The sequence below is a fragment of the Macaca mulatta genome, chromosome 1, assembly GCF_049350105.2.
Source record: "Macaca mulatta isolate MMU2019108-1 chromosome 1, T2T-MMU8v2.0, whole genome shotgun sequence".
NCBI lineage: Eukaryota > Metazoa > Chordata > Mammalia > Primates > Cercopithecidae > Macaca > Macaca mulatta.
In genome coordinates, this window is record NC_133406.1 from 230,676,962 (window position 1) to 230,704,768 (window position 27,807).

A 27,807-nucleotide genomic window follows, 5' to 3' on the forward strand; every position below is an offset into this window, starting at 1 on the left:
AATGAACCTCTATCCCTTAGAAGTCAAGGTGCTTGAGGAATGGCTTATTTTCTGATGACCACATGCAGGAGTATTTCAATGGCTACTAAAACCCCAGAAATGTTTTTATTTTGTTTTGTTCTGTTTTGGTAAAGGAAAATGCCATACATAAACATTCAGGACTCATCCGAAACTTCTGGAACCAACTCCCCTGGGGAGGATAGAGAGGAAATACAGTCATGGGCTACATAACATTTCAGTCAATGACAGACCACATATACCATGGTGGTCCAGTAAGATTATAATACCATATTTTTACTGTGCCTTTTCTACGTTTAGATACACAAAAACTCATTGTTACGGTACAACTGCCTATAGGATTCAGTATAGTCACATGCTGTACAGGTTTGTAGCCCAGGAGCAATACCCAGGCTACACCATAAGTATCCAAGGAGTTATACTATAAAGCCTACGTGTGGAACAGGCTATCCCATCTAAGTCTGTGTAATGACACCCTATGGTGTTCACATAATGATGCATTTCTCAGAACGTATCCCTGTCATTAAGTGACGCATGACTGTAGTTGCTTGTTTTAAATCACCATGCAGGTTACATTCATCTACCCCCAACCTTTTCCAACCCCCTCCACACACACACAGGGGCCTGACTACTGAATAGAACAGGACTGGCTCCCAGGAATACAAACAGGCTCTCTTGCTTCTCCTCATTGCTCATGCCTCAGCATGGTTCCTCCACATCCCCTACGCAAGCAGGTCCTTAGTAAACAAGTAAACAAAGCATTAGCAAAGACCCCAGAGTTGCCACCCCCAGCTCTCTTGGGTAAAAGGAGCCTTCCTTTGGCTTGGGCTGAAGACCTATGCCCCACAGGTGCCATTCTGATTGTGTGAAAGGACTGGCGACAAAAATGCCTAAAATGAAAATGGGAGCCTCCAGATCTGCTCAACAACTTCGGATGCCCACAGCTGTGGTCACTGTGACACGTGGAGGTGAGAGGCATAGAGGAATGGGGCAGACCAGGAGGGTGTTCTCAGTATAGGGATCAGCTGCCACCCTTCACGCCTCGGCCTTGCCCTCTGCTTCCATGGCTTTATGCGCAGCTTCTTCGCCTCCCGGGAACTGCATGAGCTCAATGGGCTTCAAGCTCCTGTTCAATTCACAGACAATGGGAACACCAATGGGCAGGCTCAGCTCCATCACGGCCCTTCCGGGAGAGCCTCCCAAGGCTCGACTGTGCCAGAAAAGCTGCTGCCAGGGGCCTCAACCAACACCTTTTTCCCCTCCTGGATCTGGGGAATTATTTCTTCATTCCAAAAGGGCAGAGCTCTGACAACAGTGTCCTTCAGACTCTTACAGAAGAGCAGGTGCTCTACAGTGAAGTCTGCGCACCAACAACCCTTGCTGCTGCTGCTGCTGCTGTGTAATAGATGTTCAGCTCCATCAGAGGCATCCAGATCTTTTGTTTGTTTGTTTTGAGACGGAGTCTTGCTCTGTCCCCAGACTGGAATGCAGTGGCGCAATCTCAGCTCACTACAAGGTCTGCCTCCCGGCCTCACGCCACTCTCCTGCCTCAGCCTCCCGAGTAGCTGGGACTACAGGCACCCGCCACCACGCCCGGCTAATTTTTTGCATTTTAGTAGAGAGGGGGTTTCACCATGTTGGCCAGGTGATCTGTGATCCGCCCGCCTCGACCTCCCAAAGTGCTGGGATTACAGGCGTGAGCCACCACGCCCAGCCAGCATGCAGATCTTTATCTGGCCCTCATGGTTCTTGGCAACAGCTTCTGCTTTATTAAGGCCAGTCAGACCCTTACAGTGCCACTCCATGAGGTGCACCAAGTCATCACTACTGGGAGCCACATCTGGTCAGTGGCATCCAATACTGTCCAGGGGGTCGGCATTGCTGTCTTCTGCCCTGAGGTGACACAGATGTCAAAATCACAGCCAGCATTTCTCAGTGCCTCCCAGAAGGCTCAGGTCAGTGTCACACCAGCTGCTGAAGTGCTTCTCCAGGTGCCAGGCACCCTTGCACCACCTGCAGGCGGCAGCTGGTGGGTTCAGGATGCAGCACTGACTGTGGTCACGGTGATTCCAGAGTCCCCCCCGCTGCCTGGCTCCCAGTGCACACCACTCCCCCAGCTCTGTACCCCATGCCCCCTACCCAATTTCTAGTGACCCTGGCCCATCACCCAGCACCCCATGCCCCACTGCCTGGCTCCTGTGCACTTTCTCCAGCACAAGTTTTAACACATATAAACCTAACAGCTCAGTGAGCCCACCTTCCCTAAGTCCGCACTAACAAGTAAAGTACCAAGGCTTCCAAGCAATTGAGAAATGTTACGCGATGAATATGACAGAGTGGAAAGAGATGGGGGTAGAACGGCACAGTCACCCTGCAATCTCATTTTTCCAGTCACCTTCTGCTTCACTTTCCAGGTTACTCACCCAACTCCAAAAATGTTTACTCAACAGTTACAAAAAGCTTGATTGATCAACCACATTTCTTCTCCAAAGATTATCATGACTATGTCCAGGACTTACTCCCAAATCAAAACCCTAAAGCATCTAGCACTTTTATCCAAGCACTCCACTACAGCTCAAACATGTCACCTCTAGAAGGGGATCATCCATGTCAGCACCTGGCCTCAGCCCAGGGTACTTCTGGCACTCCCACTTTAATTGTAACAGAGTCCCTTTCACTCTCATAAGAGGTGTTGTGTGGACATGACCTGAGAGGGTCACCCCACATCTGACAGTCCAGGTGTTCCTTCTCCTCTAACTTCTCTTTACCTACATACCCTCCACTGCCTCCCATGCTTGCTTCCCTGCCACCAGAATGCAGGCAAGGCAAGTTACCTTCCTCCTCCATAAGAACTTTCCCAGGTGAGTAAACATCTCAAAAATAAAGGACAAAATACTTACAAATGCCAACTTCTAGCAAATACTAGCAAAATACACATTTTTCTTTTTTTTTTTTTTTTTTCTGTGAGACAAGGTCTTGTTCTGTCGCCCAGGCTGGAGTGCAGTGGCACGATTTCAACTCACTGCAGCCTCAACCTCCCCGGGGAGGACTGCTTGAGCTCAGCAGTTAGAGACCAGCCTGGGGAACACAACAAGATTCCATCTCTATAAAAAATCAAAAAATTGGCCAGGCGCGGTGGCTCACACCTGTAATCCCAGCACTTTGGGAGGCCGAGGCGGGCGGATCACAAGGTCAGGAGATCGAGACCACGGTGAAACCCCGTCTCTACTAAAAATACAAAAAAAAAAAAAAATTAGCTGGGCGTGGTGGCAGGCACCTGTAGTCCCAGCTACTCAGGAGGCTGAGGCAGGAGAATGGTGTGAACCCGGGAGGCGGAGCTTGCAGTGAGCTGAGATCACGCCACTGCACACCAGCCTGGGGGACAGAGCGAGACTACACCTCAAAAAAAAAAAAAAAAAAAAAAAAAATCAAAAAATTAGCCTGGCATGGTGGTGTGTGCCTACTCAGGAGGCTAAGGCAGGAGAACCGCTTGAGTGCAGTAGTTTGGGGCTACAGTGAGCCATGATCATGCCACTACACTCCAGCCTGGGCAACAGAGACTCTGTCTCAAAAAAAAAAAAAGAAAAGACTGTAAATGGTATTTTTTCAGGGAGAAAAAAAAGGTTGTGACCCTGTAATTCTCCAAAGTCAGACAGTAATTATATCTTTTTTAAAAAACAAGGAATTTTATAAACTGTAACAAAAATTAATTGTGTTTTTTGCATCTAATTGATAACATGAAGAACGTTAACTATGCCTAACCCCATTCTGCCAGCTGGTGAGAACTAAGGACCAAAGGCATAAAACTGCCTAATTAAAGTGCTTTCTTGAGTCACCCATGACACTTAAAATATTAATATTATTACTTCAAACTAGAATAATAAGGGGCCAGGCATGGTGGCTCAAACCTATAATCCCAGCATTTTGGAAGGCTGAGGCGGGCCAATCACCTGAGCCCAGGAATTCAAGACCAGTGTGGCAAAACCCCATCTCTATTAAAAAAATACAGAAATGAGCCAGGTGTGGTGGCACATGCCTGTAGTCCCAGCTACTCAGGAGGCTGAGGTGGGCTGGGGAGGCTGAGGCTGCAGTGAGCCGTGAATGTGCCACTGCACTCCAGCCTGGGTGGCAGAGTGAGGCCTTGTCTCATTAATAAATGAATGAAGCAGTCCACCTGAAAGTGAAACAGAGACCAGACCATGTACAATGGGTGAGTGAAGCGCTACCCCAGGCCCCTTCTTCCCAAGCCCTCTACACAATGAGCAATCGCGTAGTTAGCGCTGGCCAGGATCCCAGCTGTACCTGTTTCCAGCTGGGTTATCTCTCTGAGCCTCGATTTCCTCATTTATAAGAAGGTGACAAAATATTTCTTATCTTATAAAATGGTCATCAGAAATAAAGGTGATATAACAAACAACTTGAATTAGTATGTATTTATCAGCTTAGAGTCTATCCCCATCCAGTACGATACACGCTCCAAGAGAGCAGGGATTTGGTCTATTTTATTCACTGCTGTATTCCCAGCAACTGTAACAGTACCAAACTCCCAGAGAGCACTCGGTAAATATTTGCTGAACAAATGAAAAGTGTTTACTTGACACACAGTAAATAGTCTTTTTAAAAAAGTAATTTCAGCCTACTAGTTTTCTCCATCCCTTTGCTCTTTTAATCTTCCTCTTAGGCTCGGACACTGTTTCACCTTTGTACAGGGTTCTGCTTTATCTAAATAACATGAATGTGTACAAAAGCACCAAAAAGCATCTCACGTGTCATCTAATTGTGAAATTAGGAGCAGGAGGAACCAAAAAGATCAAAAGCCTAAAACTGCCAAACATTACATGGCAGAGAAACATGCTGAACATAGAATAATTTTAACTGCATTCTGTTATTTAAAAAAGGTTTCTTGCTGCAGAAACTTTATGCCCTTTATAACCAAAAACATCCCAGGGGATAGAAGTGGATGGTATGGTCTCCATTCTCATCTTTGATCCTACTTGGTTCAACAGACAAGATAAACTTAGACCACTAAGCATCCACTACTTCTACTTCTGGTTTTGTTTTGTTTTTTTGAGACAGTCTTACTGTGTCGTCCAGGCTGGAGTGCAGTGGTCCAATCTCAGCTCACTGCAACCTCCATCCCCAGCTTCAAGTGATCCTCCTGCCTCAGCCTCCCAAGTTGCTGGGACTACAGGCACATGCCACCACGCCCAGCTAATTTTTGTATTTTTAGTAAAGACAGGGTTTCACCATGTTGGCCAAACTAGTCTCAAACTCCTGACTTCAAGTGATCCACCCACCTTGGCCTCCCAAATTGCTGGGATTACAGGCATGAGCCACTGCACCTAGCCCCCATCCACTACTTCTAACACTATTCCATAAAACTAATTCTGGTAACTTATGCCCCATGTTGGCTGAGTGTGGTGGAGGAAGGCTTGAGGCCAGGAGTTGGAGACCAGCTTGGGCAACATAACAAGACCCCATCGCTACAAAATTTTTTTTAAATTAGCTGGGTGTGGTGGCACACACCTGTAGTCCTAGTTACTCAGGAGGCTAAGACAGAAGGATCACCTGAGCCCAGGAGTTCAAGGCTACAGTGAGCCATGATACTGCCGGTGCACTCCAGCCTGGGCAACAGAGTGAGATCCTGTCTCAGAATAAAGAAAGAAAACAGGAAGGCCGAGGCAGGCGGATCACAAGGTCAGGAGATCAAGACCACCCTGCTAACACAGTGAAACCCCGTCTCTACTAAAAATACAAAATATTAGCCGGGCATGGTGGCAGACGCCTGTAGTCCCAGCTACTTGGGAGGCTGGGAGAATGGTGTGAACCTGGGAGTCGGAGCTTGCAGTAAACCAAGATTGTGCCACTGCACTCCAGCCTGGGAGACAAAGCCAGACTCCGTCTCAAAAAAAAAAAAAAAAGAAAGAAAGAAAAAGTAAAGAAAAGAAAAAGAAAGAAAAAAGAAAAGAAAAAGGAGGAAAAAAGAAGAAAAATGATGAAAAGAAGAAAAAAATGATGAAAAGGTGGCCTATGAGACACTTTCACAGGCATTTTTTCCAATTGGCATTCATTAAAATTCTCCCACTCACAACCCATTCTAATCGTAACATTTCAAGCCAAAAGATGCTTTATTCATGTTTCCCTAAACTAGAAATTATCAAACTTTTTGGCACAAGGACATTTGTTCAAAGTAAAAACTGGATGTGGTGGTTCACGCCTGTAATCCCAGCACTTTGGGAGGCCGAGGCAGGTGGATCACCCGAGGTTTGGAGTTTGAGACCAGCCTGACCAACATGGAGAAACCCCCTCTTTACTAAAAATACAAAAATTAGCTGGGCGTGGTGGCACACGCCTGTAATCCCAGCTACTAGGGAGGCCAAGGCAGGAGAATCGCTTGAACCCAGGAGGTGGAGGTTGCAGTGAGCCGAGATTACGCCACTGTACTCCAGCCTAGGCAACAAGAGCAAAACCCCATCTCGCGAGGAAAAAAAAAAAAAAGAGAGAGAGAGAAAGGTGATATTATAGACACCAAGGGAATGGATACTGTTCCAAAAAAAATGCCCCACAAGTGTTACCATGGCTAGTGAAAGAGTCTACAATGTTACCCAGCGTGCTGCCGGCATTGTAGTAAATGAACAAGGGCAACAGTCTTGCCAAAAGAATTAATATGCATACTGAGCACATTAAAGCTCTAAGAGCCGGCATCACTTCCTAAAACTCATGAAGGAAAATGATCAGAAAAAGAAGAAAGCCAAAGAGAAAGGTACCAGAGAAGCACACTGTGTGAGAACCAATGGGAAGAAGCCTGAGCTGCTGGAACCTATTACCTATGAATTCATGGCATAAGAGGTGTTAAAAAAATAAAAGACCTCTGAACTGTCAAAATGTTTCTCTTCATTGAGTAGAAGTGTCATGTCCCCTCCTCCAAAGAACTATTTGAAGCAAATTTTAATTGTGTCCTAATTCATTATGCAACGTCTTTACTACTCAAATTTAACTATTTCTTGCTGAAAGATGTGAGGTAGCTTACTGTGCAACAAATTACTCAACTGGTCAGAAAATGGCCAGATATTATTTATAAAATATTTGCATTGGTTTGAAGATAGTCCCTCTAAATCATCACGGAAGAAATAAAATAGCTTACAAAAATAAAAATAAAAAAAGATTATGGAAATAAATGCTTACATGTCAAAAATCTTGTCTTTAAAAAAAAATAATCTAATAATTCTAATTACTACCCCAACAATAAAAAAAAGATTTGATGAAAGAAAATTAGTTATCCAAAGATTCAGTATCAGCCGGACATGGGTTCACGCCTGTAATCCCAGAACTTTGGGAGGCCAAGGCAGGAGGATCACTTGAACCCAGGAATTCAGGACCAGCCTGGGCAACATAGCGAGACCTCTTCTACAAACAATAAAAGAATTAGCAGGCCGGGCGCGGTGGCTCAAGCCTGTAATCCCAGCACTTTGGCAGGCCGAGATGGGCGGATCACGAGGTCAGGAGATCGAGACCATCCTGGCTAACACGGTGAAACCCCGTCTCTACTAAAAAATACAAAAAAAAACTAGCCGGGCGAGGTGGCGGGCGCCTGTAGTCCCAGCTACTCGGGAGGCTGAGGCAGGAGAATGGTCTAAACCTGGGAGGCGGAGCTTGCAGTGAGCTGAGATCCGGCCACTGCACCCCAGCCTGGGCGACAGAGCAAGGCTCTGTCTCAAAAAAAAAAAAAAAGAATTAGCAAGGCATGGTGGCACCACCTGTGGTCACAGATACTTAGAAGGCTGAGGTGGGAGGATCGCTTGAGCCTGAAAGGTCGAGGCTGCAAAGGTGAGCCGTGATCTCGCCACTGCACTCCTGCACTCTAGCCTGGGTGACTAGCCTGGGAGACCTTGTCTCAAAAAAAAAAAAAAAAAGTTTTCAAAATCGGCCATGAAGTGGGTGGGGATAGCATTAAGAAAAATAGCTAATGCACACTGGACTCAGTTACTAAGTGATGGGTTGATAGGTGCAGCAAACCACCATGGCACACGCTTACCTATGTAACAAACCTACACATCCAGCACATGTACCCCAGAACATGATCGTGCCATTGCACTCCAGTCTGGGCAACAAGAGCAAAACTCCATCTCAAAAAAATTAAATAAATAAATAAATAAATAATAGTCATGTGTGGTTGTAAACACCTGTGGTCCCAGTTACTCGGGAGGCTGAAGTGGGAGGGCCGCTGATAAAATTAGGAGATGGGGCCTTTGGGATGTGAGGAGGTCCTGAGGGTGGAACCCCTCATGACCTGCAGATTAATGCCCTTATAAAAGAAGTCCCAGGGGCTCCTTTGCTCCTTCCTCCAAGTGAGGACACAGTGAGAAAACAGGTATTTATGAACCAAGAAGTTGGCTCTCAAGAGACACTGAATCTCTTAGCACCTTGATCTTGGGACTTCTCAGCCTGCAGAACGGTGAATAATAAATTGCTGCTGTGTACAAGCCACCCACTTTATGGCATTTTGTTATAAAAGAGTCCAAATGAACTATGACATCTACCCAGGCAGATATCCACCTACACAGAAAAAGTCCATGACAACCAAGACCAGCTACCGAATGTTCAGGGCCGCATGACAAATGAAAATGCAGGCTACCTCGTTCAAATGCATTAAACATTTCAAGACAGCAACAGCAGAGCATTAAACCAAGCGTGGAGCACCTCTGCCTGCAGTCACATGCCCGCGAAGCTGGCCCTGGTGACAAGTATAGACACAGGTCTAACCAAAGACCATGATCACAGACATGATTCCTGAAGAGTGGCTGGCACAACAAGCGCTCAATATGATCTACTCAGACAGCTTAGAAGTTTAATTCCCATAAAGGTCCATTAAAGCCATGTGCTACCTCATCTAGTCAGAAAATCTAACTAATTAAATCACCATTGGCCAGGCGCAGTGGCTCATGCCTATAATCCCAGCATTTTGGGAGGCCAAGGCAGGAGGATCATTTGAGCCCAGGAGTTCAAGACCAGCCTGGGCAACACAGTGAGACCTTGTCTCTACAAAAAAAATAATAAAAATAAAAAAATCAGCCAGGTATGGTGGCATGCACCTATAGTCCCAGCTACTCAGGAGGCTGAGGTGGGAGGATTGCTTGAACCCAGGAGGCGGAGGTTACAGTGAGCCAAGATGGCACCACTACACTCCAGCCTGGGTGACAAAGCAAGACCCTGTCTCAAAAAAAAAAAAAAAAAAAACCATGACACTATTAGACATCTGGAATTTATACCAAGCACTGACAGGGAACAAAGAAGCAATGTGCATTGAACGTGTCATGTTTAATTTAATGAGAAAGGTAAAGTCAAGGTGGAGCACTTCTCAGTACCAGAACCCAAAAGATACCTTTTTGCCCAACCTTGATATTGCCTCCAAAGAACTGGACAAGATGCCAAAGATTTGGCAGCTGGTGAGTAGTTAATACAATGACATCCAATTCAGAGATGTGCCCCCTTGCTGGGAGGGGTACAATTCTTCCAGAAGACAAAAATACATCATCTGATGGGAGTAAAGCATGTCACCTCAGGCTGTATTCTTTAGTCTGATGTGCAGAACGTTTCTCCTGGGACTCCTCGGGTCCCCTTTCTGCACACTCTTCTCTCCCTTTCAAAGCTCCTCACTCCTCCTTCACCCTCTTAGCACATTCAGGCCACCAATCACTCCACGTTTTAGAAAAAGTGGTAGCACTATGGCTCAATACAAAAGACGGCCCCTGGGTGAGAAGAGACTTTTGGAAGTAATGGGTCGGGGGAGAGGATTCCAACCCAACCTTTCACATAAGCCATGGCCTATTTGCTGCCTTAACTAGTGAGATACCACTATTTATGCTGTTGGTATTATTATACGCAAAAGATTTGTTAGATGTTATACGGACACCAACTAAAACTCCAATTATATACAATTCAATCTTACTTGGAGAAAGAGAACTAACTTGTCCCAAGAATCCACTCGGCCAGGTCACTACACCATGCACACTTCCTATCACTCCAATTACTCTGAAGAACGGTGCTATCAGATGGTATTCCACACCCCCATTTTACAAGTGAAGAAACTGAGGCTCAGAAAGATTAAGTACTTTACCCAGAATCATCCAATTTGTTGGTCCAAATAAAATCCAGGTAAGAGCCAGGAACAGTAGCATGCCTGTAGTCCCAGCTACTCAGGAGGCTGAGGCGGGAAGATCATTTGAGCCCAGGAGTTTGAGGCTGCAGTGAGCTATGATAATGCCACTGCACTCCAGCCTGGGCCACAGAGCAAGTCCTGTCTCAAAACAAAAAGCAAACAACCAAAAAACCCTGCAGGTATGTCTGACTCTGAATTAGAACTCTGATAATGAGGCTTTTTTCATCAAGTGCCTACCTTAACCTAAGTAACACGGCTTAATGCAGCAAACAAATACACTATTGCAATACAAGAATTGGGAGGCAGGCCGGTTGTGATGGCGCACGCCTATAATCTCAATACTTTAGGAGGCCGAGGAGGGAAGATGGCTTGAAGCCAGGAGTTGGAAACCAGCCTCGGCAACATAGTGGAACTCCATCTCTATTAAAAAAAAAAAAAAAAAAAAGAATAGGGAGTACTGAAAAGACATGTTGTATCGCTGTATTCATTCATGCATTCAACAAGTATTTGTTCTGAGCCACTCTGTGCCAAGCCCTGTGCTAGGATTTGGATAAAAAGCAGTAAACAAGAATAGCCAGGAGTTTATGTCCAGTAGGAGCTACACTAAGTGAATAAATAATTCAGTGCAGTGTGGTTAATATTAGGAGAGAAGGGATTTTAATGAGATCCCTTTCCTGTTCCTCTAACTTCTCCCTATCACCTACTCCTTCAGCTGCTGCAGGCCCTTAGTGGTTTTGGAGAGCTTGGGGTCACACATTTGGCTGTGCCTGATATATCTCAAAACCTTTCAGATTAGGCCAGGCACAGTGGCTCACGCCTGCAATTCCAACACTTTGTGAGGCCAAGGCAGGCAGATCACCTGAGGTAGGAGTTTGAGACCAGCCTGACCGACATGGCAAAACCTCGTCTCTACTAAACATATGAAAATTAGCCAGGTGGGGTGGTGCATGCCTGTAATCCCAGCTACTCGGGAGGCCGAGGCAGGAGAATTGCTTGAACCCCAGAAGTGGAGGTTGCAGTGAGCTGAGAGCGCCACTGCACTCCAGCCTGGGTGACAAAGCAAGACTGTCTCAAAAAAAAAAAAACAGCCCTTCAGATCAGCAAGCAGCTACCAATATCCCATATTTGTCACCATCTTCAGTTTTTCTCCAATGTTCTCATATTTCTAACATCAATTTCAAAAGAATGAATGTAACAGAGTTTGCCCAGAGTAAGAAGTAAATGAAACATTTCTCTTCACCACAGACTTGTTTTTCTAACTTTTTTTTTTTTTTTTTTTTTTGAGACAGGGTCTTGCCCTCTTGTCCAGTCTGGAGTGCAATGACACGGATCACAGCTTACTGCACCCTGGACCTGCCAGGCTCAAGCGATTCTCCCACCTCAGCCTCCCAAGTAGCTGGGACCACAGGTGCGTGCCACCACACCCGGCTAAGTTTTTATTTTATTTTATTTTATTTTGGAAATATGGGGTCTCCCTGTGTTGGCCAAGTTGGTCTCAAACTCCTGGACTCAAGTGATCTGCCCACCTTAGCCTCCCAAATTGCTGGGGTTATTGGCATGAGCCACTATGCCCAGCCAACATTGTTTTTTAATTTAAAATTTTTTTTTTTTTTTTTTTTTTTTTTTTTTTTTTTTAGAGAAAAGGTCTCATGATACTGCCCAGGCTGGTCTCAAACTCCTGGGCTCAAGTGATCCTCCTGCCTTGGCCTCCCAAGCAGCAGGGATTGCAGGTGTGCATCACTGCGCCTGGCTACAGTGTTCCAAATGGCAAAATCCTAATCATCTTTAAAGACTAATTCAAATCTTCCCAGTCCCCTCCCTACATTCCCCATCAGAATTAACTGCTCCATCAACTGTACCCCCTTTACTGAAATGTCTATTTAGCACTTGAAGTCTAGCTGGCTGTGTTCCTGTGTCCCCAGCTGGAGCTGGAGGTCACTGAAGGTAAAGACCAGGACTTCGTCATATTCAAGCAGAATCTCCACATAGAGCCCACAAATATTTGTTGAAATTAAGCAAACAAATAATATTCAAGTCCCCTACCCTTAAATATTTGCCACTCAGCTATTTTTTAAGCTCTAAAAACAACATGACCCAACGTTCCCCATATTATGTCTCAAAATTTATTATTTGGAACTCTTCAGGCCCAAACCTCATGCCAGGAATGATATACAAATATATCTCTACGTCTTTACTTCCTCCCTCGGGGAAAGAGAGAGAAACAGAGTGTTAAATGAATAAAGAAAGTAGTGATTATAGCAGAGAATGGGAAAAGTTAAAACAGAAAAAGATATGCTCACCACGTTTTCTTGTCACTTCTAAAACCCATGGCTTCCGCCAACTACAGATGGCTTCCCAGTGCACCCCTGGAGCTTACGCCTCACTCCTGAGCTCCCTCCCCTCTCCTCCCATTCTCTCTTGAACCTGCTCTAGTCAGCAAAGAAATCAGTCTTGTCAGAGTAACCAAGGGCCTCCAGGTCGCCAAATCCCATAGTCAAGTCTTGGTCCTCCTCTAATTTTATCAACATTAGACCCAGTTGAACATTTCCCATCATGAAATACTTTATTTCCCTGGATACCAGATTCCATGCTCTCTAGACTGTCCTCCAACCTCAGTGGTTGTTTCTTATCAGTCTCCTTTTCTGAATCCTCCTGATCTCCCAACCTTTAATTGCTGGAATGGATAGCGGCTCAGTCCTCTTCTCTTCTGCATTTATGCTCACTCTCTAGGTAAAATCTGTCCACTCTCATGATTTTAAATACAATGACAACTTCCAGATTAGTATCCCTAACCCCAACCATCCCCCCCAGAACTGCAAACTCCTATACAACCTACTTCGCATCTCCACATGGATAAAGAACAGGCAACATATTCATGATATGTTCAAACCAGATGACAACGTCTCCCTCCCAATCTTCTCTTTCAATTTTCCCCATCTCAGTATATGACAACTCCATTTTTTGAGCTGCTTAAGCCAAAATTCCTGGTATCCCTGTGGTAGGAAAGCTAGTTGCCTCCCAAAACACATTCAGGCTGGATGCGGTGGCTCATGCCTGTAATCCCAGGGTCTTGGGAAGCCGAGGAAGGAGGACTGTTTGAAGTCGGGAGTTCAAGACCAGCCTGGGCAAGATAGTGAGACCCTCGTCTCTAATAAAAATTTAAAAATTAGCTGGGCACAGTGGCACACACCTCCCAGTTACTCAGGAGACTGAGGCAGGAGGATCACTTGAGCCCAGGAGTTAGAGGCTGCACTGCATGCTAGCCTAGGTGACAGAAAAGACCTTGTCTCTGAAAAAGTAAAATAAATAAAATAAAATGCATTCAGCCATGTTTGCATTTGAGTGTGGCCAGCAGACTAAGCTCTAGCCAAGGAGATGTAAGTAATGATATATGAAGCTTTCTGGCCTCGCTCTTACGGGATAGAACATGCCCACTCCTCCTACTTGAGGCCCTACCTGAGGACTGGGATGCAGATTTCCTCAGAGAAGCTGGAGCAGCCCTCCTGGCCTATAAGCTAGAGGATGACAGTGCTCAAAACAGCATGAGTCTGGCCCCCTAGCAGTCATGGAGTTACTAAGCCAGCTCTCAACTACCTACCCAGATTTTCACTTGAAATAGAAAAAAATCAACTTCTATCTTGTTTAAGCCATTATTATTTTCAATCTCTGCCACAGCAGTCAAATCAATATCCTAACTAATACACAGAATTTAGAAGCTGGAAGTAATCAGCCTTAACAGAATACGAATATGTAGCATTGGCTTAGGGGTCAGCATGGGCACAGGTATTGTAGGATGGAAGGATGACGGTCCTTGTAGGTCACAATAAAACATTTGGCAAAACCCGTGGTATCTTAGAAAACAGCCTGCATGCCAACATGGCCTGTAATTCTAGGGGAACTGGTTAAACAATACAAAATGTGGTGCTTACTGGCTTCATGCCACTTCAAGCAAGAAGTCCCGCAAGCATGAAACAGACTCAAGCCAAAGCTTGCCAATTCGCATACAAAGATAAAAGGGAATATAGATCTGCCTAAGGAACATCCCCGGCCTACAATCTAAGTTTACAGAGTCTGGTAATTTGGGGCTAAGTAGGGTTGAAAAAGCCCACTCCTTCAATATCCAACAGGAAGCAAGCTGGAGAAACTGTTTAACCCTACAAAGAGGAGAGCCTCCAACGTCCACTTCAGACCTGACCCCAGAGGAAAAGAAACACAGAAAAACTCTCCGGAGAGGAAAGTCAGAGGCTACAGAGGGCCAGGCACAAGGGAGCTCCTCCAAGACACCAGAATCAAGGTTGCCAGAAAGGCGAGGTCAGAACCTCACAGTACTCCCAGGGCAGGAAGCGCTCACAGCTCAGCCTGGCAGGAGCTGACAATGGCTATGGACCAGCAGAGGGTATTACTCCCCATTCTTCCCTTTTCCAAATAGGAGTTTCTACTTCCATTATCCTAACCTCTCCACCATGGTACGGGGCACAGAAGAGCCCCTGATAACTTTGTTTTAAACTAAAGATTCCTGGAACATACATCACCCAGGGATTCTGGACTCTGAAGTTGATCTGGGGTTGTCTCCCTTGGGAGAAGGGTTTGGAAAGAAAGGCATAGACTGTTCTCCCTTTCTGATGTGGGAGAACGTATAGCTGAACACATGGCCGCCCAAGAAAAACTATGCTTCTCAGCCTTCCCGGCAAGTAGCTGTGGCCATGTGACTTGGGTTCCAGCCAGTGAGAGGTAAACAGGAGTGATCTGTGCAACTTTCAAGCTGTGCCATGAAGAGGCACATGACCTCCCCTCCCTTCTCTGGCCAGAATGCAGACATACAAGGGCCAAAAGATGGAAGCCATATGGTAGGAAAGTTGGTATAAGACAGAAGGCACTTGGGCTCCTAATGAGCACAGAGCTGCCATACCAGCCCGGCCTCCTACCCAGTCTTCTATTTAGAGAGAAATAAATATCTATCTGGCTTCAGCAGCTGCCACTTCATGTCTCTCTGTTACAACAATCAACTCGATGATAACCTAACTCATCCCGGCACCTTCCACTCCACTCTTTCACACCCCACGCGCAACCCACTACCCAATCCTATCAGCTCTACCCACAAAATGTATCTGACCATCTAGTGTTTGGCCCTTTCTCCCCCTCTCGGCCACTAACCCCAGCGGGTGGCCCTAACATCATCTCTCACTGGGACTCTTTCCATGGCCGCCTTTCTCTCCGCTTTTGCTCTTTCCTCCTTATCTATTCTCCTCACAGCAGCCAGAATGCCCAGGAGGGCACAGATTTCTGTCTGTTTTGTCCACTGGTGTATCCTCATGGTCTAGAACAATGCTGGACACAGACCATATTTCATCAAATATGTCAGACTGTAAACTGCACCATTATTTTTCACCACCAAGAAAAAAAATATGGCACATTAAACTACAACAAAATGCCTGAACAACAGACAAGGACAGAGTTGTCACCAGTTACACCAGGCTCTCAAAGCTCTGAAATTTCTTTCTGAGGAATGTGGAGTGTCTCTGACCTAAGGCTGCATTGTCTGAGTGTGAAATGCGATCCTCCTATGTTCAGTTATACAACGTGACATGGCTTCACACACTTACGGAATTCTGCCTCTCTGAAGTTCCCTAATGCGGGAGTCCCCAACCCCTGGGCCACAGACCAGTACCAAGCGAGCAAGCGAGTGAGGGAGAGAAGCCTCATCCCTATTTACAGCCACTCCCCATCATTCACATTACTACCGGAGCTCCGCCACCTCCTGCAAGATCAGCAGTGGCATCAGATTCTGATGGAAGCGTGAACCCTACACTGAGCTCTGCTGGGATCGACACTGCGTACTCCTTATGAGAATCTAATGCCTGAGGATCTGCCACTTTCTCCCATCACCCCTAGATGGACGGTCTAGTTGCAGGAAAGCAAGGTCAGGGTTCCCACTGATTCTACATTATGGTGGGCTGTATAATTATTTCATTCTATATTACAATATAATAATAATAGAAATAAAGCGCACAGGCTGGGCACAGTGGCTCATGCCTGTAATTCCAGCACTCTGGGAGGCTGAGGTGGGTGGACTGCTTGAGCTCAGGAGTTCAACACCAGCCTGGCCAACATAGTAAAACTCTGTTTCTACCAAAAATACAAAAAATGAGCCGGGCATGATGGCGTGCACCTATGGTCCCAACTACTCAGGAGGCTGAGGTGGGAGCATCACTTGAGCCCAGGAGGCAGAGCTGTAGTGAGCTGAGACCACACTACTGTACTCTAGCCTGGGTGACAGAGTGAGACAGGTGGGCGGTGGGTGGATGGATGGAAGGAAGGAAGGAAGGAAGGAAGGAAGGAAGGAAGGAAAGAAGGAAGGAAGGAAGGAAGGAAGGAAGGAAGGAAGGAAGGAAGGAAGGAAGGAAGGAAGGAGCACAACAAATATAATGTGCTTGAATCATCTCAAAATCATCCCTTCCCGTCCCCATACCACTGCCCATGGAAAAACTATCTTCCACGAAACCAGTCCCTGGTGCCAAAAAGGTTGCAGACTGCTGCCCTAATTCACTTGATGGTGTTTGGCAATTAAATATGGAATTGGGTCAGGCACGGTGGTTCACGCCTGTAATCCTAGCACTTTGGGAGGCTGAGGCAGGCCGATCACTTGAATTAAGGAGTTCAAGATCAGCTTGGCCAACAAGAGTAAAACCCCGCCTCTGCTAAAAACACAAAAATTAGCCGGGCATGGTGGCACACGCCTATACTCCCAGCTACTCGGGAGGCTGAGACACGAGAATCACTTGAACGCAGGAGGTGGAAGTTGCAGTGAGTCGAGATCCTGCCCCTGCACTCCAGTCTGAGTAACAGAGCAAGGCTCTGTCTCAAAAAAAAAAAAAAAAAGAAAGAAAGAAACATGGAATTGTGGTCACTACCCCAACAACAAACATTTTCTTTAGAAACATCAAATAGACACCCCACCTCTGGTTTCCATTCCTCTCTGCATACAAAGTAACATTTGCTTTCATTGCTAAATCTAAGTGTAATTTTTTGGAAGGCATTTAAAATGGCAACTAAATTTAACACTGTAGCACTCAACTGAAGGGGTGATTACACGAACAGGTATAACCAGGTTCACACCTAAACAGGAAATGACAGCTATGTCACAACTGCCACCCGGCCAACAGTGATTGCACCATCTATTTATAAGAAGCATCTCAGTCGGGTGCGTTGGATCACACCTGTAATCCCAACACTTTGGGAGGCCGAGGTGGGCGGATCACGAGGTCAGGAGATCGAGACCATCCTGGCTAACACGGTGAAATCCCGTCTCTACTAAAACTACAATAAAAATTAGCCGGGCATGGTGGTGGGCACCTGTAGTCCCAGCTACTCGGGAGGCTGAGGCAGGAAAATGGCATGAACCTGGGAGGCAGAGCTTGCAGTGAGCCGAGATCGCACCCCTGCACTCCAGCCTGGGCGACAGAGCGAGACTCCGTCTCACCAAAAAAAAAAAAAAAAAAAAAAAAAGAAAGAAGCATTTCAATATTAAAGATATTAAAATGTGATGAAAACAGTGGGGAACAGAGTACATGTCAGAAATGACTGAAAAACAGTTATGAGAACTCAGTAAGTTTTTACTGAAAGTTGGCCGGGCGCAGTGGCTCACACCTGTAATCCCAGCACTTTGGGAGGCCGAGGCCAGCAGATCACCTGAGGTCAGGAGTTCGAGACCAGCCTGGTCAACATGGTAAAACTCCAACTCTACTAAGAGTACAAAATTAGCCGGGCATGGTGGTGCATGCCTGTAATCCCAGCTACTTGGGAGGCTGAGACAGGAGAATTGCTTGAACCCGGGAGGCAGAGGTTGCAGTGAGCTGACATTGAACCACTGCAGTCCAGCCTGAGTGGCAGAGTAAGATTCTATCTCAAAAAAAATTTTTTTTAAAAAAGGAGGAATGACTTTACCTCCTGCCATTGTGCCCCTTGCACAGCAGGCTCTAACCATGCCTGGCCTCCTTGCTATTCCTGGAACAGCTCAAGAACGCGTTTACCTCAAGGCCTTCTGTAGCTGCTGCTCCCTGTACCTGGGAACATTCTTCCCTGAGCAAGCTCCCAGCCAGCCCTGAAATTCTTTCCAAGGCCACCTCCTAAAAGTGCACACATTATACATAAATGATTGCTGTCTGTTCCTTTAGGCCAGAGAAATACTCTGTAACAATACTCCGTCCCTAAGTATTTCTCTTCACAGCACTTCTCATCAAATGACACCTTATGTGAACATGTTTGTTTGTTTGTTTGTTTTTGAGACACAGTCTTGCTCTGTTGCCCAGGCTGGAGTGCAGTGGTGTGATCTCGACTCACTGTAACCCCTGCCTCCCGGGTTCAAGCTATTCTCCTGCCTCAGCCTCCTGAGTTCCTAGGATTACAGGTGTGCACCACCATGCCTGGCTAATTTTTGTATTTTTAGTAGAGACAGGGTTTCACCACACTGCTCAGGCTGGTCTCGAACTCCTGATCTCGTGGATCCACCCACCTCAGCCTCCCAAAGTGCTGGGATCACAGGCGTGAGCCACCGCGCCCCGCCATGTTTACTTTTTATCCCTCTCCTCCCACTAGAATGAAGCTCCACACAGCAGCCTTTGTCTATTATCAGGGATGCAGCTAGTAAACTGTAAGTGTGTTGAATGAACCGTTTACAGGAAGACATTTCCACTAGATACTACAAGTGCCTTGTAAGAAAATGCACTTTGCACAAAGAAGTATTTCTGCCGGCCGGGCGCGGTGGCTCAAGCCTGTAATCCCAGCACTTTGGGAGGCCGAGGCGGGCGGATCACGAGGTCAGGAGATCGAGACCATCCTGGCTAACACGGTGAAACCCCGTCTCTACTAAAAATACCAAAAGAAATTAGCCGGGCGTGGTGGCGGGCGCCTGTAGTCCCAGCTACTCCGGAGGCTGAGGCAGGAGAATGGCGTGAACCCGGGAGGCGGAGCTTGCAGTGAGCCGAGATCGCGCCACTGCACTCCAGTCTGGGCGACAGAGCTAGACTCCGTCTCAAAAAAAAAAAAAAAAAAAAAAAAAGAAGTATTTCTGCCTTCTTTCCCTACAAGAGCTGGGAGCTGTTTGACGAGCTCCACTCTCAGCAATAACAAATGGGGAATGAAAGTCCACTGGAGAGCTGGGCCTGGCAGCAGGCGCCTGTAATCCCAGATCCTCGGAGGGCTGATGAAGGAGAATCGCTTGAACCCAGGGGTTAGAGGTTGTAATGAGCCGAGATTATGCCACTGCACTCCAGCATCATGCCTGTAATCCCACAACTTCGGGAGGCTGAGGTGGGTGGATCATTTGAGGTCAGGAGTTCGAGACCAGCCTGACCAACATGGTGAAACCCCTCTCCTAAAAATACAAAAATTAGCCAGGCAGTAGTGGCATGCGCCTGTAACCCCAGCTCCTTGGGAGGCTGAGGCAGGAGAATTGCTTGAACCCAGGAGGTGGAGGTTGTGGTGAGAGATTGCGCCACTACACTCCAGCATGGGGACAGAGCGAGACTCTGTCTCAAAAAAAAAAAAAAGAAAGAAAGAAAGAAAAAAAGAAAGTCCACTGGGGCTTCCACTTCCTATCTCAGAAGGGACAGTAAGAATGCTATAAATGTGGCTGGGCACAGTGGCTCACTCCTGTAATCCCAGCACACTGGGAGGCCGAGGTGGGGGGATCACCTGAAGTCAGAAGTTCGAGACCAGCCTGGCCAACATGGTGAAACCCCATCTCTACTAAAAATACAAAAATTAGCTGGGCATGCTGGCGGGAGCCTGTAATCCCAGCTACTTCGGAGGCTGAGGCAGGAGAATCGCTTGAACCCAGGAGGTGGAGGCTGCAGTGAGCCGAGATCATACCATTTCACTCAAGCCTGAGTGACAAGAGCGAAACTCCATCTCAAAAAAAAAAAAAGAAAGAATGCCAAAAATGTTACAGTTGGCTGAGGTTAGTTTTGTTTTAGAGGTAGTAAATAGATAGAAAACTCTGGAGTCAGACTCTGGATTAGAATCCAGGTTCTACCACTTACTAGTTGTGTGCCCTTCAATAAATTAATTTCTATTAGCCTCCATTTTCTTATCTGTAAAACAGGGGATAAGAATGCCAACCTTGAGAAGCAAGTTAAGTGTGTAGCACATATTAAGAGCTAATATCCTTATTATCATTCTCTGTCTCTTGTCTACAGTGAACAAAAAGAGAGGAGAAGGGGCCTAGCAGGCTATATCCCACTGTCCTCCCAGGCTTGAGGAAGAGCCCTGGTTATAAAGCGAACAGTAGCAACTACCTACTGAGGAAAATGGGACCTCAGGTCCTCAGGCCTGTTACAAGTAAAGATATGGTCAAAGAAGTGGGGATGTTAGGCCGGGCACGGTGGCTCACGCCTGTAATCCCAGCACTTAGGGAGGCTGAGGCGGGCGGATCACCTAAGGTCGAGAGTTTGAGACCGCCCAGGCCAACATGGAGAAACCCTGTTTCTACTAAAAATACAAAAAAATTAGCCAGGCAAGGTAGTGCATGCCTGTAATCCCAGCTACTCCAGAGGCTGAGGCAGGAGAATCGCTTGAACCTGGGAGGTAAGAGGTTGTGGTGAGCTGAGATCACACCATTGCACTCCAGCCTGGGCAACAAGAGCGAAATTCCATATCAAAAAAAAAAAAAAAAGGGCCGGGCACGGTGGCTCAAGCCTGTAATCCCAGCATTTTGGGAGGCTGAGGTGGGCAGATCATGAGGTCAGGAGATCGAGATCATCCTGGCTAACACGGTGAAACCCCATCTCTACTAAAAACACAAAAAAATTAGCCGGGCGTGGTGGCGGGCGCCTGTAGTCCCAGCTACTCAGGAGGCTGAGGCAGGAGAATGGCGTGAACCCGGGAGGCAGAGCTTGCAGTGAGCGGAGATTGCGCCACTGCATTCCAGCCTGGGAGACAGAGCAAGACTCCATCTCAAAAAAAAAAAAAAAAAAGAAGTGGGGATGTTAGAGCAGCAAGGCCAGAGTGGGGGTCTACATGTGGACTCATCTTTTTGGTGGTCTAAAACTAAACTTGTAATCCCAGCACTCTGGGAGGCTGAGATGGGCAGATCACTTGAGCCCAGGAGTTTGAGACCAGCCTGGGCAACATGGCAAGACCCTGTCTCTACAAAATATACAAAAATTAGCCGGAGGTTGGGCGCGGTAGCTCACACCTGTACCCCCAGCACTTCGGAAGGCCATGGCAGGCGGATCACTGAGGTCAGGAGTTCGAGATCAGCCTGGCCAATATGGTGAAACACCGTCTCTACTAAAAATACAAAAATTAGCTGGGCATGGCTGCCATGCACCTGTAGTCCCAGCTACTCGGAAGGCTGAGGCAGGAGAATCACTTGAAGCCGGGAGTCAGAGACTGCAGTGAGCTGAGGTCGCACCACTGCACTCCAGCCTGGGTGACAGAGGGAGACCCTGTCTCAAAAGAAGAAAAAAAAAAAAAGAAAAAGGAACATCTGGCCGGGCGCGGTGGCTCACGCCTGTAATCCCAGCACTTTGGGAGGCCGAGATGGGCAGATCACTAGGTCAGGAGATCGAGACCATCCTGGCTAACACGGTGAAACCCCGTCTCTACTAAAAAATACAAAAAACTAGCCGGGCGTGGTGGCAGGCGCCTGTAGTCCCAGCTACTCGGGAGGCTGAGGCAGGAGAATGGCGTAAACCCGGGAGGCGGAGCTTGCAGTGAGCTGAGATCCGGCCACTGCACTCCAGCCTGGGTGGCAGAGCAAGACTCCGTCTCAAAAAAAAAAAGAAAAAGAAACATCTGCTTTCTCCAAAATCTGCTGCTTCTCCAGAATTCCTTATTCAACCCCTATCTATCCTTCTCCATAGCTAGAAACCAAGGTGTCATTTCTCCATCTCTCCTCCCCTCCCCTCTTCACAGCTAACTGATCATCAAAACTGGGTTAACCACAGTCCTTGGTATTTTTGGTGTCTGTCTGCTCCCCTCCATTCCCACAGGCAATGCCTTAGTTCCCCTGGACTCCACTGCCTCACTCCTATACAGCAACAACAGCCTCCTAATATATCTTGCAGTTTGCAGCCACCTTCTTCCAAACTATCCTTTACTCCCTTGCCACCCATCTTTCTCACCTCTTAAAATCCCTAAAAGGCATTTTACAGAGAAAGTTCAAACTCGGCTGAGTGCAGTGGCTCACGCCTGTAACCCCAGCACTTTGGCAGACAGAGGCAGGCAGATCACTTGAGGTCAGGAGTTTGAAACCAGCCTAGTCAACATGGTGAAACCCCATCTTTACTAAAAATACAAAAAAAAAAAAAAAAATAGCAGGGCATGGTGGCATGCACCTGTAATCCCAGCTACCTGGGAGGCTGAGGCAGGAGAATCACTTGAACTCGGGAAGCAGAGGCTGCAGTGAGCCAAGATCATGCCACTTCACTCCAGCCTGGGCAACAGAGCGAGATACCGTCCCAAAGAACAACAACAAAAAAGGAAGTTCAAAGTCCTAAACGTTTCTGACAGCCCTCCGAGATCAGGTACCTGCCTCACACCCGACGTAAAACCCACCTCTCCAGTCACACTACTTGGTGCTGTTTCTTGAGCTCCCCCATTTCAGAGCCAGTTCCCAGGGCAACTGCTTCTCAACATAAGTATCACTTTTTCTTGAAAGTCTTCACTAAGACCGTGCCCCTCCAGAGGTCCCTTCTCATGTTTCTTAAGTGAGTTGTGCATATCTCCACAATAACAACTGGCACTATTTTATAACTGTTGGATTCCTATCTATCTCCTCCACTCCAATTTAATTATAATTTCTTTTTTGTTCATTTTTCTGTTTGTGTGTGTGTGTGTGTGTGTGTGTGTGTGTGTGTTTAGATGGAGTCTTGCTCTGCCTCCCAGGCTGGAGTGCACTGGCACAATCTCGATTCACTGCAACCTCCGCCTCCTGAGTTTAAGCAATTCTCCTACCACAGCCTCCCGAGCAGCTGGGACCACAGGTGCGCACCACCACACCCAGCTGTATTTTAGCAAAAAAATACAAAAAAAATACAAATTTTTGTATTTTTAGTAGAGACGGGGTTTCACCATGTTGGCCAGGATGGTCTTGATCTCCTGACCTCGTGATCCGCCCACCTCGGCCTCTCAAAGTGTTGGGATTACAGGCGTGAGCCGACACGCCTGGCCCCAACTCCCAAATTTTTAACCCAACAGGCATTTTAAAAAAAAAAAAAAATTGGGAGTGGGAGGACCAGTACCAAATGCCCTGATCACATCATGAATGCATTCATGCAAAACAGCACTTCTACAGAAAACCTATGTATATCAAAGCAGACTGGGTCAGTGTTATGCAGGATACTGATACAGAAGCTGTGGTGAATTTATGTCAGTTGTTGAGCAATAAAATAAAAAGGCTTTCGAGTCAAGAGCACTGGGTTTGAATTCCAACCCCATCACTTCTAAGCCAGCTCACTATGGAGAAGTTACTTAACCTAAATCCCAGTTTGCTGACTTGTAAAATTAGGAAAATAGTACCTGCTTGTTTATAATGTTTTCTCTAATGAGACAGAGCTATCAAGTGCCTGGCACAGAACCGGCTCCTAAGGCTGTCGTTCAATGTCAATTTTCTTCTACTTACGGAACACTGCTAAAAAGTCAAAGGTCACATATTCTGCATTTGGGAAGGAATACTTTCTAAAATCTTTATTATTATTTTATTTTTTTTTTTGAGACAGAGTTTCGCTCTCGTTACCCAGGCTGGAGTGCAATGGCGCGATCTCAGCCCACTACAACCTCCACCTCCCAGATTCAAGCAATTCTCCTGCCTCAGCCTCCTGAGTAACTGGGATTACAGTCATGTGCCACCACGGCCAGCTAATTTTGTATTTTTAGCAGAGACTGGGTTTCTCCATGTTGGACAGGCTGTTCTCGAACTCCCGACCTCAGGTGATCCAGCCGCCTCAGCCTCCCAAAAGTGCTGGGATTACAGGCGTGAGCCACTGCACCGGGTCAACACTTCCTAAAATCTTGACCACACACTGAATCCCAGCCAACAACCATCTTGCAGATGAACTAAGTCACAAAGAAGACTTAGGAGGGAAAAATCACTTCAATGCAATCTCATTACCACTGTTGAAAAACAGTTTAAAAACCCTACTTGGCTGGGCACAGTGGCTTATGCCTGTAATCTCAGCACTTTGGGAGGCCGAGGGGGGCGGATCACTTGAGCCCAGGAGTTTGAGACCAGCCTGGGCAACATGGTGAAACCCCATCTCTCGAAAAAAATTCAAAAAGTAGCCGGGTGTGGTGGCATGAGTCTGTAGTCCCAGCTTGGGAGGCTGAGGTGGGAGGATCACTTGAACCTAAGAGAGATTGCAGTGAGCCAAGATCGTGCCACTGCATTCCAGACTGGGTGACAGAGCCAGACCCGTCTCAAAAACAAACACACCATCTACACACAGCACCACCTTGAGATACGAGAAACAACACATGAGTAGGTTATAGAATTAACATAATGTAAATAATGATGCCTCGGAATGTAGGTTCCTGAAGAGAATGAACTTAGTCACGGCTCTGCAGTGAACTACAGAAACCCCATCTCTACTAAAAATACAAAATTAGCCAGGCATGGTGGCACATGCCTGCAATTCCAGCTACTAGAGAGACTGAGGCAGGAAAATCGTTTGAACCCAGGAGGCAGAGGTTGCAGTGAGCCAAGATCGCACCATTGCACTCCAGCCTGGGCAATAAGAGCGAAACTCTATCTCTCTCTCTCTCTCTCTCTCACACACACACACACACACACACACACACACAGAATTCTAGGTGATCTGAGAGGGACCAAAAAGTGCACATAATGTAAAAGTTCCTAAAGCTACCAGTCTGGTTATACCAGCCTTTGTTTTTCACGGACTGTGTAATCATACATTTTCATTTTATTAAAATATGAAACTCTGCCTTACCTAATTTCCTAAAGTAGATTAAAAGATCACTGCCTTGCCTGTTTTAACCCTGAAATATAAACTTGAAGTTTCATTAATATAAGTGTATTATTTTGTAATCAAATCAATGTCACCTACCATATCTGATATCTGACACAAGTTTCCAACTACAGAGTAACAATACAAAGGCAAAAGCTTTGGAAATGTCTCAAGAGAATTGCTTACCTAACCTCAAAAATTTTTAATTGAATTTTTAAAAACTAACTTCAAAGATATTTTTTCCAAAAAACTATTCGTCTGGCTCCCACTTTGGGAGGCTGAAGTGGGAGGATCGCTTGAGGTCAGGAGTTTAGACCATCTCAGGCAACACGGCAAGACCCCTGTCTCTACAAAAAACAATAAAAATTTTTAAAATTAAAAACAAAGAATTATTATTTGTTCCAGGTTCTGCTGAGAGTAAAATTAGCAGTTATTGAATCAGCTTTTTGTGTTCAGGACAACTAATTTGTTGAAGATAATTTTACATTGATCCTGTATTAGTGAATTTAATTTTTCTCATTTGTTTGAATATTCTGCTAACCTTGAAAAAAAGTTTCTTCTATTTCTTCCACAAAGGTTTCATGTGTTCCTTATATGGTCACAAAAAAAGTTACACCTTCCTCAAGGACTGAGCAAAGTGAAGAGACACATTTTAGATTATACAGTATATTCATGGTCTGTAACGCCTCGCTGGTTTGAAAAAAATTTCTTGGTGAAAACTCAAGTGTGCAAAGCCTCTAAACAGATCATCAAAAAAAAAAAGTAATTTCTGGGAGTAAAGTACTACTAAAAAACAGTATCTCTGGCCCATCGCGGTGGCTGACACCTGTAATCCCAGAACTTTGGGAGGCCGAGGCAGACGGATCACGAGGTCAGGAGATCGAGACCATCCTGGCTAACACGGTGAAACCCCGTCTCTACTAAAAATACAAAAAAATACAAAAAATTAGCCTGGCGTGGTGGCGGGCGCCTGCAGTCCCAGCTACTAGGGAGGCTGAGGCAGGAGAACGGCGTAAACCTGGGAGGCGGAGCTTGCAGTGAGCTGAGATGGCGCCACTGCACTCCAGCCTGGGCGACAGCAAGACTGAGTCTCAAACAAACAAAAAACAAAAAACAGCATCTCTGCTTTAAGAGAAATTACTCACTAGAATTAACATTAATGAAAAACGGGGAAGGGTGGAGAAACTTAAACCACATAAAACAAAGTGATTCTTAGGAGATCTCTTGATATTTCCTACCGAATGAAAGAAACTGTGTAATATTCTCTTAAGATTACATTTCTGATGTATTTATAAAAACACAAAGTCAGTAACGCAGAATGGGCAATCCTGATTTTCCAAACCAAGTATCCAAGTATCACAATCAACAAAATCATTTGCTTCCTTTCCTACCTGACCCTTAACACACCACTGCCATGTCCTACACCTGGAGAATTTCAGTCCCTAAGTAAACACACTAAATACTCTGTAGCCAAAACTGGAGCATGGAAATCTTGTAGTACAATCAACCTGATGGATGACTGCTTTCCTAATACTGTAGGGAAGTTTATATGATGAACCAGTGGAAGAAATGTGGAGGTAGGCTGAAGAGGGTATGGCCAGCAGGGGTCCTGAAAGGGAAGCTCCCAATTTGTAAAAAGGAAGGAAAAAGGCAGTAGAAGCGTAGGAAATTCCTTGTACCCTGATTGCCACTGCTTTTTTTTTTTTTTTTACAACAATCTAACTTATTAAACAATCTTTAAAACATCAAGAAATAGATCGTATAACTCCTTCAAGAAATGAGAACAGGAGAGAGTTTACAAATTCATTTGCTACCACTTGCTTCCTGTTCAGTCTCTGCTACAGCAAAACACAAGTTTGAAAGATTCAAGAAGTAGAAAAAGATAGAATGTAAGAGAAGAATGCCAGAAGTCATTAGTGGTCTTATATTAAGTCACTAGAATACAACTGGAATTCTCTTAACTGTTGAGAAGATACATATTTTGTTAAATATCAAAGAATCTGTCTGTAAACCATCCCTCAAGCAAAAAGATATGTTTAATCAGCTTATACAGTTAAATAACCACACATATTTGGAATTTCAAATGCTTTCTTTAAAAATATTCACCCACCATACATTCTCATTCCATCCAAAATCGTGCTTTAAATTCCTGACGACACACAACACACTTTAACTTGATGTAAATCTAGCCGTTCTTCTTTGCATACCCTGAAGAAAAGAATAAACACCTCAAGATGCTCTCTCCTCTTTTTCAGACCCTAAAAGAACACTCGGAAAGAAGCAAATGGAGTTCAGAATGAAGAAATAAGGCAAAAGAATAAAGGAGAATAAAACCAGAGACCCTATGGGGAGTCATGTTATTCTTGGAAAATATCATCTCCGTTCCTTCTCCAAGCCCAAAGGCCAGACAGCACTGGCGCAATATCATCCCTGTCCAAAGCGCTAACGAGTTGCCAACTAATCCCTCAAGGTGTCCCCCAACCTCCTCACCTCATCAGCGCTCAGCTCCTCCATCGCTTTCCTCTTAATGGTGAAAGGCGTTAGGGAGAGATCCTTCTGTTCTCGCGACCACGGCGGGAGGAAGGAGAGTGGAAGGTGTCTATCAGGCTGTCTGGTCCCCCGAATGGGGGAGGTTTCAGAATTGCATAGTCAGAGGTTAAAAAA

The 27,807-nt window shown here is 45.9% G+C and overlaps 1 protein-coding gene and 3 long non-coding RNA genes across 9 annotated transcripts in view; 1 reads left to right on the forward strand and 3 right to left on the reverse strand.

Moving 5' to 3' along the window:
* UBE4B (ubiquitination factor E4B) overlaps nt 1–27,807 on the reverse strand; it is a 146,767-nt gene that overhangs the window by 118,403 nt on the left and 557 nt on the right. For 3 of the 6 annotated variants that reach the window (XM_077974774.1, XM_077974756.1, XM_077974752.1), the window contains exon 2: nt 27,634–27,754. The exons of 2 other annotated variants lie outside the window; for them this stretch is intronic. In XM_077974774.1, the coding sequence (XP_077830900.1) occupies nt 27,634–27,657 (24 nt within the window). In that variant the 5' untranslated portion in view covers nt 27,658–27,754. Of the gene's footprint in view, nt 1–27,633; nt 27,805–27,807 lie in introns of those variants that run through there. One more of the 6 variants, XM_077974767.1, reaches the window with a different exon arrangement.
* LOC144336532 (uncharacterized) lies at nt 96–27,744 on the forward strand. The gene is made up of 2 exons (XR_013408397.1): nt 96–1,508; nt 26,223–27,744. It is a non-coding gene; the product is annotated as an uncharacterized LOC144336532 (long non-coding RNA).
* LOC144336521 (uncharacterized) lies at nt 2,956–7,475 on the reverse strand. Its single transcript, XR_013408379.1, has 3 exons — nt 6,463–7,475; nt 4,140–5,149; nt 2,956–3,011 (listed from the first exon to the last, which is right to left on the reverse strand). It is a non-coding gene; the product is annotated as an uncharacterized LOC144336521 (long non-coding RNA).
* Nucleotides 22,978–25,996, reverse strand: LOC144336539 (uncharacterized). The gene is made up of 2 exons (XR_013408417.1): nt 25,042–25,996; nt 22,978–23,066 (listed from the first exon to the last, which is right to left on the reverse strand). It is a non-coding gene; the product is annotated as an uncharacterized LOC144336539 (long non-coding RNA).